This window comes from Talpa europaea (genome assembly GCF_964194135.1).
Source record: "Talpa europaea genome assembly, chromosome: 9".
In the NCBI taxonomy this organism is placed as follows: Eukaryota; Metazoa; Chordata; class Mammalia; order Eulipotyphla; family Talpidae; genus Talpa; species Talpa europaea.
In genome coordinates, this window is record NC_140076.1 from 41,723,203 (window position 1) to 41,736,084 (window position 12,882).

The 12,882-nt window shown below is 39.8% G+C and overlaps 1 protein-coding gene across 1 annotated transcript in view; it reads left to right on the forward strand.

Annotated features, from left to right (window-relative positions):
• Window positions 1–588: 588 nt before the first annotated feature.
• Window positions 589–12,882, forward strand: part of SYDE2 (synapse defective Rho GTPase homolog 2) — a gene marked incomplete at its 3' end in the record, with an annotated part of 40,325 nt that continues 28,031 nt past the window's right edge. The window contains exons 1-2 of the mRNA XM_084243053.1: window positions 589–1,351; window positions 11,335–12,027. Of these exons, the coding sequence (XP_084099179.1) occupies window positions 604–1,351; window positions 11,335–12,027 (1,441 nt within the window). The 5' untranslated portion in view covers window positions 589–603. The remainder of the gene's footprint in view (window positions 1,352–11,334; window positions 12,028–12,882) is intronic.

The following is a 12,882-nucleotide window of genomic DNA, read 5'->3' on the forward strand; positions in this document are numbered from 1 at the left end:
GGAACGGGGCTCGGACCTCTCCGCGCGCCCGGGGCGAGCCTGGCTGCTGAGGCGCAGGGCATGGCGGACCCTCTGCGGAGGACCCTGTCCAGGCTCCGGGGCAGGCGGGGTCCCCGCGCCACCGGGGCGCTCGGGCTCCGGGCGGCCGCGGCAGCCACGGTGGCGGCCTCCTCGGCTGCTGAGGGCGACGCCGGGGGTGCTCCGGGCGCCCCCCTACGCGAGCACGCGGGCGGAGCCGGGCTGAGCCTGCAGCCGCCCCCGCCGGCGCGGGTCCCGGGAGAGCGTCCGGAGCCGGCTGGGGCGCTGGGGCCCGGGCAGCGCGGCGGGAAGGAGGCCGCCCCCCTCGGCCGCGGGCTCACGCGCGCCCCTCCGCGCGCCCCGCCGGGCCCCGAGGCCGGCGAGCGGGAGGACGACGACGCCGACTACTACGAGAACCTGCCCGGCGGCGACCCGCGCGCGCCCCAGCCCGAGGGGGCGGAGGCGGAGCGGTGGCCCCCGCCTCCCCCGGCGGCGGGCTCCTCCCCGGGGGCGGAGGGCGGCCGCCTGGAGACGGGCAGGCTGCAGACCCAGTTGCGAGAGGCCTATTATCTGCTGATCCAGGCCATGCACGACCTGCCCCCTGACTCGGGCGCGCGGCGGGGCGGCCGGGGCTGGGCGGACAGCGGCTGCCCTGCTGGAGCCCGGGCTCCGCGCCAGCAGCCTTCCCCCCGCGGCGCCCCGGACCGCCGAGCCTGCCCCCTCGCCTGGGAGCGGGGAGGCGGCCGCCGTCCTTGGCAGCAGGTGTCCCCGCCCAGGTCGCCTCCGAGGGAGTCGAGGGGAGGCCGCCGGCGGACTCCTCGGATGCGGCTGCCCTACAGCCGAAGCCTCGACAGCCTCCGAGCGGGTGCCCAGCAGCCTCCCCTGCAGCGGTGGGTGAGCGACAGCTGGATCAGGGGCGGCCGGCGTGGGGACCCTGAAGAGCCCCCGCCACGTGGAGGCAGGATGGACGGCTGGAGCGCAGGCAGAGCCGGGGCCACGGCGCCCTCTGGCCTCTTGACCCCCAGCTCCAAGGACGCGGGCTGCTCCTCCCGAAGCTCCTTCGGGGGGCCTGCGGGGTCCCCTGTGATCCGCAGCTGCAAAGGAGACGGCCAGGAGGGGCTCCCCTTCCTCAGGCCTCCCGCGGTGACAGTCAAGAAGCTGCAGAAGTGGATGTACAAAGGACGCCTGCTGTCCCTGGGAATGAAGGGTCGCGCCCGGGAGACACCCCCCAAAGTCACGGGAGAGCGGGCAACCTCCCCCAGTCTGGCCGCTTGGAAAATGCGTGAAAACCGAGTGCTCTCGGTTGCTCCAGATCAAAGAATTACGCTGACAGGTAGGCTGCTCTGCAATCGGAATGCTAACATTTGGAGCTTTGGTGTTGATCAGCTAGGCTTCTGTCTTAAGAGCGAAGAATAAGATAGGTTTTTGCAGACAGCCACGAGCTGGTGCCAAAGTAAGTGTCATATAAGTGGCAGCTTAATGCGATTTCGAGGTTCTCAGGCATACAACACGTGTGTGTGTGTGTGTGTGTGTGTGTGTGTGTGTGTGTGTACACACAGGCTTGAGGAACTTGGGGCTTGGGGCTTTGTTTTTTCTTCTTTAAGAACCCGTGCGCCTGCTCCTAAGCGCCACTTTGAGTAAAGGTTAAGTTCACCACACGCTTTTAGTAGGTTTAGAGATGGGCGGTGCTGCCTTGATTTTTTATTCTTTGTAGCTCTAGGCAAATCCGTGGAGACTTTTGTGGAGTTTGTGAGTTTGAGTTTGATCCAAGGTAGACTTTACGGGCTTCATAAACAGTCATCTTGCTCATTACAACTTTTTCCCCCTTCTCTTTCCCAGGCACGCGCTTGCACACACACACACACACACACACACAGGCACATACACACAACCAAAAACCAAAACCAAACCATAACCAAAACTTCCTTAAGTAAAATTTCTCTTTACTCAGGTAGGACATCCCATACTTCTCTCCGGTTTTCCTTCTCTCTCCCTCGCACAAAAAAACCTCTGCAAAGTAAGGTTTTTATTGTGGAAAATCAAGGACACTTGTGTGTTATAATCAAAAGGAAAACGTCAAAAATCAGAAGCAAAATAAGAGTGCAGACATTTAAAAGTCATTTGTAAACTTAAGTATATTTGTCCTGAAAATAGGAGTTTGCTCCTTATTTTTCATGTGCATGATTTTTAATTTTTAAGGAAGCCTTAGGTCACGACCAGTTCTAGAAATCTCTTAATTACGTTGTAAATAGCAAAACTTCTTTTCTGAAAGAAGTTTACTTTCAAATTGAGCCAAAACCAACTTGATCTTTTGAATTACACTCTTTAATATAAAGACTTTCAGTGAACATATAAAGACTGAATGCTTAAATGTAAGGTAGTCACAGTACTTGGCAGTTTCTCTGGTTAGAATTACAGGTCCTACAGGACTGGGTTTATATATATTAGCTTTGTTTAACCAATAAAATACAATACAGTAGGGAGAAACAAAGTTCACAAAACTAATCACAAGGTGGGGACAAAACAAATGTTTCATTTACAGTGTATACAAACTTGAGAAGTTTAAAAAAAAAATCTATAAATTGCTAATCCACACCTGCCGAATTTTCCCCTCAATTTTATTCCATTTTCTTTAAGAAAAGGATAGTGGAATGTACATTTGTTGTCAAGGGAGCTGTATTCTATGCTTAATTCCTATTAAAATGTGTTTCCAGGAGTAGAGTATCATAATCAGTCATGTGTCCTACTTTATTGCCATTATACCTTTACTTCCTCTGATCTTGACTTAAATTACCTCTGTAAAGATAGTTAAATTTCACCCATAACAAAAATGTGTATAAAACTTTCGTCAAATATTTTTTTGCCCTTTTGTTGCAAAGGTTAAACATTTACCATTTGATGGCTTTTAATATCCTCAGTTGTAGTGTAAACATTAAAGGATTTTTTAAGTACAATAAATGTTGAAACAATGAATTCTTTGATTTTTTTCCATTAAGAAGTGAATCAAATAAAACTAACTTTAAGGGAAATTAAAATGAAATACTAGAAATACTATTTGATAGGACTTTCAATATTTTATAAGAAATCTAAAAGCTTGGCTAATCTCTGGTTAAACAACTTTTTCAGATGTTATTTCCTTTCAGTTTGTTTTTTAGGAAAGATATAATTTGTGTAATGCTTATGTATCTAGTATAGATTTGGAAAGTTTTTTTTAAACTATTTTTCATGAAGGTGAGTTGAACTTATTAAAACCATTCTGGCTTTATACTTTATACATTATGTGGTTGTCATGTAATCTTTATCACTACTCTCTGACTCCCCAGTGGAAGAATGACAACTGTCATTTAACAACATCAACAACAACCAAAAAGACAGAGGGGTAAGTAGTGACTAGTTGTTAGTCAAACTAGTATATGGTTTGTATATACTCCTATATGGATTCTAACTATTAAGTGAACTCAAACACAGGTTTCTATGACTCCAAAACTCCTATTTATATAGGTTAAAGAGATTCAAAGTTCTTTAGAGGTTTGATCCAATTAGTTGTATTAAGTTGCTTGGATTGAGGAAAATGACTGGAATTTCAACAAGGTATAGAAAGGAAAATTATTCAAAGTTGCAAAGAAGATGGGAGAATCCTAGCATAGGTTTTAGATGGGAGAATACTAGCATAGTACATTTTTTAAATCATTGTGATATCCATTTTAAACTTTTGCCTTAAAATATTTAGTTCAAATTGCTGTTTCTTGGATTCTAATAAATAATATTTTGTAAAACACATGAAGCAGTGCATTCTTGATTATATTGAAAGATGTTTAGTAGCCTAAAATGCTTATATTACATTTTTCTATACAATATCATTTATGAGAACATCATTTATATTTAGGATTTATTACAGAACAACTAATAATGAGCTAGGGATATCTAATCCGCATAGGTATTTTGGAAAATTCTGAGGACATGTGGCCAATGGAAGCCAAAATAATTACCTGTTTTTTTTTTTTTAATATTTATTTATTTATTTTTTAAGATTTATTTATTTATGCATACAAGAACTGGGGTACAGGTCAAAGGTAGGGGGTGAAAGGATTCACCAGAGACAGAGTGGGGAGCAGAAATACACTGCTGAGGGGAGCAATGGGCAAGACAGAGGAAGTCTGCTTTTCCATGTGGGTTAGCTCCCTGGCTGGGGATGAAGTCCCTGCAGATAGCTTGATAGTGCTGAGACTTAATCCCTTGCGCCACAAGGGAGACCCCCTGATTTCTTGTTTTGATTTCTGAGTCCTACTAAGAACCACTAAAATTTTTGATAATATAATAATGTCAGTGATTCGATGCAGTTGGGTATGTATGTTCATAGGTTGGCTAATTTGTTCCTAATTGAGATGACTATTTAAGAAATCTAAAGTCATTACACGTAGTAAATATTGTCAAGTTTCTGCAAGCCTTAAGATTAGGAAAGAATTTTCATATTTGCCAACTGTACTTCTTAATAAGTTTTCATAAATGTTTTAATTAGCATGTAGTACTCAAATTCAAAAGCACTAAGTTGAACTATTTTTGGTCTGTTACTGCTTTAAAAATAATTAGCTTAGTTGTCTTCTACTTTTTTCTGCCACATGATCTGTGAAAGAAAAAATTTAAAGTATGTACCTTAGTAAAATTTTGCCTAAAGTCTTTTGATAATTTTAAAAAAAGTATTAACTGTATTTTCTTGTACATTATATCTTAAAGTGATGCTGACTCTAATAATGCAGATTCCCTTCTATTGTTTTCTCAGTATTTTGTAGCTCTAACTTCTTACCTTTATGAGATATAAAAGTTCTTCTCTTTATGAGATATAATTTTATGAGAAAAATTTTGAGAAAAAAATTCAATATTCTTCTGAATTTTTCCAACAAATTTCTTTGTGCATTAACTGTAGTAATGGTAGGCATATAAGTTTGGACTGTCTTCTAACTTTAAATCTCTCTCTGAAAATTCTGCATACTGATCCTAGAAGTGAATTTTTTTTTTAGTTCTGTGAATTCTGCTTTTGCTTGCCTTTGGAGTTGTTGGTGGCAGGAAAACACTGAGAATTACAAATTCATCAGAAAGTGGTATGCTGATTTGAAAGCCCTACATTTCTAAGTGGAGTTTATTTCTTGAGAATCAGTAAGGCTGTTTTTTAGATTTTTGTCATTCAAAAAGTATGGTTCACAATTATAGAGCCATGGTTTTCAAACTTATTGTTCATAGGAGCGCCCTGAGAATCTTGTTAAAATGTAGACTAGTAAGTTTGAGAGCTGAAATTCTGCATTTTAACAAACTCCCAGTGTAGGTGCTGCTCTTTGGTACATACTTTGTGTAGTAAGTGTCTAGACTTCTTAGTGCTCCCCGTCTTCTATTTTCAGACATTTGTTAATGTTTTTTCAAAACATTCTACTACTCTGATTCTTGATACTTAAACTCATTACTGTTAGAGTAAAGCAACGGAGGTCTTTCTGCATCAGTTTTTAAAGTATGAATTTAGACTTACTACTTCATTGTGACAACTTTAAGTACTTCCCTCCATACTGATCTTATCATCTCTCAATAAAAATGAGATTTTTGGGATCCGCAAGAGAGGAGGCCATATAGTATAGCTGTTAACAGAATACAGAGTCTGAGTTTCTGATTAGACTCTACCACTTACCAGACTTGTAACCCTGGATAAGTAACTCAAGCCCTCATAGCCTCAGTCTCAGGATGCTGTGAGGATGAAAAAGGATAATCCACTTGGTACCATGCCTGGCACTTAGCTTTTAACCAAGAGAAAGGCAAGCAGGCATTGTGAGAATTGCCTTACCCTCATCATTAGGGTTCTAGAGGGAAAGTGAAATGTTGGGAGTACTGACTTGGGGAGCTTTGAGAATTGAGCTAGAGGTTTACCCTTTAGTGACACTTACCCTGCTCATTTTTCTTTTATGTTTTTTCCCCTCTTGCTCTTTCTGTTTTCTTTTATGGAACTGAAAAAGTTTCAGTGCATTCTCTACTTTCTGTATAGCTCTCTTTCTTTCTTTCTTTCTTTTTTCTTTCTTTCTTTCTTTCTTTCTTTCTTTCTTTCTTTCTTTCTTTCTTTCTTTCTTTCTTTCTTTCTTTCTTTCTTTCTTTCTTTCTTTCTTTCTCTCTTTCTCTCTTTCTCTCTTTCTCTCTCTTTCTCTTTCTCTCTTTCTTTCTCTCTTTCTTTCTCTCTCTCTTTCTCTCTCTCTCTCTCTCTCTTTCTCTCTTCTCTCTTTCTCTCTTTCTCTTTCTCTCTCTCTTTCTTTCTTTCTTTCTTTCTCTTTCTTTCTCTCTTTCTCTCTCTCTCTCTCTCTCTCTCTCTCTTTCTCTCTCTCTCTCTCTCTCTCTCTCTCTCTCTCTCTCTCTCTCTCTCTCTCTTTCTTTCTTTCAGCACTGGGTACAGTCAGAAGCGCAGGAGGGTGAGGGAATTCACCAGAGCCAGAGTGGGGAACAGAACAGGCAGATGTACCAAATAAACTGCTGAAGGGAGCAGCGGGCGGGCAGGAGAGGTCTGTTGTGCCATGTGGGACTCACCGTGGAGGCCAGGGATCAAACCAGCACTGCAGAGGCTGCGGGCAGCTTCGCAGCCCGGTGCTCAACTGCTGCGCCACCAGGGGAGGCCCTGCATAGCTTTTTCTTGAAGAGTTTTTATTGCTGGACATCAGTGAAGAAAAATAAAAGAGAAAAAAAATACTTGTTTTCATTGTACCCACTCTCCCCGTTTAGGCTTACTGGGGAAGTCAATCTGTCTTCCTGTCTACCTACCTACCTACCTACCTACCTATATACCTAAGGCTTAAGTTTATTCTAGCATTCATCTGGGCTGCCAGGTTTGACTCTGTAAGGAGGGCTCCTTGTATATACCTAAACTTAATATATTGTTCATAAGAATACTTTGCTTTAGGCCATGGTCTCAATGTGGGGCGGGAGCTGCCTCTGACCTAGGCTGTGTTGGGGAACCATGGTCCATTTCTTCCATTGTGTCTTTATTTATCTGAGAATAGTTTTATTTGTTTATACTTTTATTTAAAGAGAGTGAGCAAAAAAAGAGTTTATTTCTGTAAAAATTCTAAAGTTATGGAAAGATGTATGTACACTTTCAGTAAAGGTTGAAGTACTAATTTCTCAGAAAGTTTGTTGATGATTTTGAGCTGGGGTGCTAAATGTTCAGTAAATAGTAAGTTATCTAGATTTATTATGAAACAGTAGTTGAGAACACAAGATTGGCTTGATTATTTCACCACTATATAGAATATTTTTCTGAGTGGAAACATTTTTAATGCCACTTCTGTATACTTTTACATATTTTCAAAGTAAAATAACTTAATTAGATTCTGTTAATTGTATCATGTGATGTATACTTGCAAGAGAATAAAGAGTTTTTTGTCTTGCAACTTTGCACACTTGCTTTTATACATTTTTATTTGTGTCTTCTTTCAGTACATATGTACATTCTGAAAATAACGGTAATTTTAAATTTCTGCCAGTAGGGTTTGATGTTAATTTTAGCATAAAAAGGGTAGGAAAGGAAAATTGCAAATAGTTTTCCATTTCTGTGAAATTTACATTTCATCTAATTAACTGAGATAAAAATTAAATTCTTTAAATGATTTATAAAGAATTGCTCAAGTAAGATATACTGCCCCCAAATAAAGTGTTGCTTATGTTTATCTTTAATAACTGAATATATTTGGCCTTTATTGGAAATTACAATAATGTACCTATTTATCTCTAACTTTATTTTTTTAAAAGATTTATTTTATTTATGCATACAAGAACTGGGGTACAGGCCAGAGGTGTTAGGGGTGAGAGGATTCACCAGAGACAGAGTGGGCAGCAGAACAGGCAGACTGACTGAAATACACTGCTAAGGAGAGCAGTGGGCGAGACAGGAGAGGTCTACTGTGCCATATGGGTCACCTCCTTGGCCGGGGATCTAACTCGTGCTGCAGTGGCTGCGGAGAGCTTCATAGGTTGTGTCTTAACCCCTTGTGCCACCAGGGAGGCCCCTCTCTCTCTAACTTTAAACGTTAGTCTCCTGTACTTTGAAATATCCTGAGAGAGCAACCAGACTATTTGGTTTCAAGTGTTTGTAGTTCCATGAAAATTGTAGCATTGTATTTCACAGTGTAATTAGTCTTTCTATAATTACATATTCATTAAGTGCTTATATCAAGAAAAATATCCAATTCGCTTAAATATAGTGTGCTAGTAGCTTTATTTTACACATTGTAGTTCCTTGGAATGTAGTGCAAGTAGAAGCATGTTTATTGTGTATGTCAAAAACTTCGATAGGGCTCAATGTGTCAATATAAAATTTTGAGACATGTGAGAAAAAGATGTGGCTTGTAGTCATTGTGAGTTGTATTATCTTATACTTTTGCTTCAAAGTTATAATTGTGTCAAAACTACACATAAAATCCTGTTAATGTCTAAAATGCTATTAAATAATAGGACATTTGGGCTTAAATGTGAAATAGATTTTTACTTCAATATACCTGGCAAGTGGATATAATCGATTAAAACCCAAAAGCCCTAGTGATTCCTGATATGTTTTGATTTTCAGTTCTTAATTTTTTTAAAGGTTTATTTATTTATGCATACAAGAGCTGGGGTATAGGTCAGAAGTGTATGGGGCGGGGGTGAGAGGATTCACCAGAGACAGAATGGGGAGTAGAACAGGAAGATCTACTGAAATACACTGCCGAGGGAAACAAGTGGTGAGACAGAAGAGGTCTGCTGCACTATGTGGATTAGCTCCCTGGCTGGGGATTGAACTCATGCTGCAGTGTCTGATGATAGCTTGGTAGTGCTGAGACTTAACCCCTGTGCCACCACCAGGGAGACCCAAGTAATGCCGCTTTTATTTGCCATCCAGATTTATTATGAAATAGTAGTTGAGAACATAAGATCAGCTTGAGTACTTCACCACTATGTGGGCAAGTTATTTTCTGAGTAGTACTATGTAGTTTTCAAAGTGTTTAGAACTTTATCTAACTTAATCCTTACCAGCAATCACCCTATTATAAGGTTAACTAGGTTGATATTGCTAAATTCAGAGAGGATTATTTGTGTATTACTTTCAGTGGGTAGTATGGTGTGGGGGAGGTAGGTAAGAACATGGATTTTAAGGTTAGTCAGGCTTAAACTTAAAGCCTAGGGCTAACATCTTGACCATATTCTTCATATTTTTGAGGCTCATATAACTAATCTTACTTAACCTCTCTCAGGATTATTGTGGAGGTTAAGTGAGGTTAAGGGTTTCTTAACTGCTTTATCTCTCATTCCTGGCACATAACAGGCACTCACTAACTATTTGTTGAGAAAATAAATGTCTGGCATAGTGGCTGTTTGTTCATTGGAGCGTCCTTCCCTTCTGAGTCTTGGTTGAGGTTGTTTTTTTATATTAATTTTTTTATTAATCTGCTTAGTTAAATTATGTTTAGGATTTTAAAAAACACAAATTTATGTTTTTTAAGAGATTTTTTTTCAGTAGAAGGGAGGTTGCTGAAAGCCTTGATAATTCATGAACCTAATTTGTTATTTGTCATTAATCTCCTGATAGTTTAATGTGTTTTATCACCTTATTAGACTATTATATACATATATAGAGAGAGTAGCACAAGACCACAGTTCCATAATTTATAAACCTGGAATGATGTTAAATTTTTTGAAATGTTGTTTTGTTTTAATTATCTCTGTGTAATAAATTAATATTAGTGTATATATTTAGCTTATTGACTGTCATGGAAACCTGCTTTATGCAACTCTTCAGAAGCCAAAACATTTTTCCTCTTAATATGTAATAAATGATAAATACATGTATATGTGTGTGTATATATATATATATAGTATATCTAGAATGCCATATATTTATTTAGAATCCTATCACATTATATAAACACATGCTCATATTATTTGATGTCTTCCATTGCACTATGAATTTCTTCAGGGCAGTGGCTATTTTATTCACTCATTTATTCTTACTGCTTAATATTTGCCTGAACAGGCAAATAATACTTATATTGTACTTACTGTGAGACATGAGGTCCAATTCTAATCTGGGGCCTTACAGGATTTTTATTTTTATTTGTACCCTAGATATTTATAACTTAACTATATAAGATGTTACTGCACTACATGGTGAAGAAATAAAGGTTGAAATTTTAGTAATTATTAATACATTTAATAATAGGTAAGGTATACTTATTTTGAAAGTTCTATTCAGAGTTAATTTTTATGTGAAAATATAGGAATATTGGGCCTTCCTGGTAGTACAGGGGTTAAATATCAGTGCTGTCAAGCTATCACCAGCCACAGTGGCATGAGTTCATGAGTTTGAGCCCTGACCAGGGAACTAACCCACAAGGCACAGCAGACCTCTCCTGTCTCACCAGCTTCTCCCCTCAGCAGTGTTTTTCAATAGATCTGCCTGTTCTGCTCCCTACTCTGTCTCTGGTGAATCCTGTCACCCCCTTCATGTCTGGCCTACAACCCAGTTCTTGTATGCATAAATAAATAAAATGAATCTTGGGCCTCCCCGGTGGCACAGAGGTTGAGCACTGGGTTGCGAAGCTGCCTGCAGCCTCTGCAGTGCTGGTTCGATCCCCGGCTGCTCCAGGCCACCGGAGGAGGGGCCCACATGGCGCGCAGACCTCTCCTGCCGCCTGCTGCTCCCCTCAGCAGTGTACTTCGGTCCTTCTGCCTGCTCTGCTCCCCGCTCTGGCTCTGGTGATTCTCTCACCCTCCCGTGCTTCTGACTGTACCCAGTGCATGTATAAACAAAACAAACAAACAAACAAACAAACAAATAAAAACATGCCTCTATAAAAAAAATAAATCTTTAAAAAAAATAAATCAATAAAATGAATCTTATAAAAAAGAAGATATAGGAATATTACTTGTGTTTTCTAAAAACTGGTTCTTGTAGTAGCAAGTTGAAATTATTCAAATGTTAGTCATACAATATGTAACATTCTATAGTAGTTTTTTATAGAATATATTTTGCCCTTTGTTAGCCCTATCATGTTTATAAAGGCAAAATCCTGGAGTTTGTTTATCCTTTCTCTTAGGATCCTTATGGCATATATACTAGCAATCTGACTTCTAAATAATCGAAATTATTTTTAGTTAGGAATCCAAATATTTTCTGGTTCAATTTTAGTCTCTAGATGTGATTAATATTTTGTTCTTTTTATCTTTTAAAAATAGTATTTTAATAACTACTCTCAAGTGACATGTCTTTTCTGGTCTACTAGACATTATATTCTGCCTTCCTTTTTTTCTTTGAAACAGATTTATTTGAAAATGTATATGGGTCTTCAATGCAGAGAAGAGAACTTGAAGACCTGAAGGATAATATTGGATTCAGAAGTCATAAGCCACTTAATAACATCACTGTGTCAAAGAAGCGCAATTGGCTATATCAGAGTACTCTGAGATCTTTTAATTTGGAAGAAGAAAATAAGAAATGCCAAGAGCTAAGTCATTTATCCATCCCACGTGTCTCTCTTCCTAAACATCAGTTATCACAACCATTCCTCAAATCATCTGAAGAATATTGTACATATGTTGTATGTAATGCTCCAAATAATTCATTATCAAGAAATTGTCCTGTAGACTTTAATGAGGAAAATGATGCAGATGATGAAGGAGAAATATGGTACAACCCCATTCCTGAGGACGATGATTTTGGTTTATCAAATGCCTTGAGTTTTGGTGAAGCCAACTCTAGTGTTCTGAAGTTTCCTGCTGTCAGCTTGAGAGTATTGTCCGGTGGTGACCTAGTGAAAGGAGAGCATCATACTGAAGACTTGGTTTGTTTTTCTGAGCACACAGGTGATGTTCAGAACATACAGTCAAATGAAATGAGTCCTGTAGACTCCATCCATTCCACAGAGTTTATACAACAGTACAAGCAGAGGATTGGGCCTAAGACACAAGAAGGCACTGTGGAGAACAGTCCCATGTTAAAATCTCCTTTTGCAGGTAAAAATGGTCATATGTCATGTTAGATTTTTTTATTCTTTGGCAGTAGGTAAAACTAGATGTAGATGTCTATTGCAGCTATGTACTTTTCCCTACAAAGTGAATGTGTTTTCACAAAAATAAAACTAAAAAAGGTTTTAAACATTTTTATATATATACTAGTTTAATTACTCTTATCACAGACTTGGTTTTATATCTGGTGTGCCTTTTTTTAGTATTTTGATCCTTTGAGACAGTGATTTTTCTCTTAGTTGAACCATATGAAATTGCTGATATTCAATAATTTTTGATCTGCAAAAAACACTTTATACAGTTCAGCCTGATGGCTTATATTTTTCCTTAATCACCTCAGATTTTCTGATGAGATGCCTTTCAGATTTAGTCCCATACACACTACCTAGGAAACAGAACATAAGGCATGATGATTCGTTGCAAATATAAATGTTCAATAGAAAACAGTTCTATTTTATATTAAGTCGTTTTAATTTATAAAGCTTTAAATGATACAAAGCATTGAAAGATACAGAGTTTAACAAATGTTGTCACTACCTTTCCATTTCGCTTGAGTTGTTGTTACTTATTTGAATGGGGACAGCCCACTTCCAAACATCAACATCTGTATCTGTATCTGTATTTGAGGACTCTCCTGAAGTCTTAGCCGTTGTCCCTGCAGGATACTCTGGGTTTGCTCCTCAACCAGTCACTGGCAGGAGTTGATACAGGACTGTCCCATGGGTGAAATAATTCTCCGTTATTTCCTAGGATTTTCTCAGAGACAGAGTGGGGAGCATAACAGGCAGACTGACAGAAATACACTGCTGAGGGGAGCAGTGGGCGAGTCAGGAGAGGTCTGCT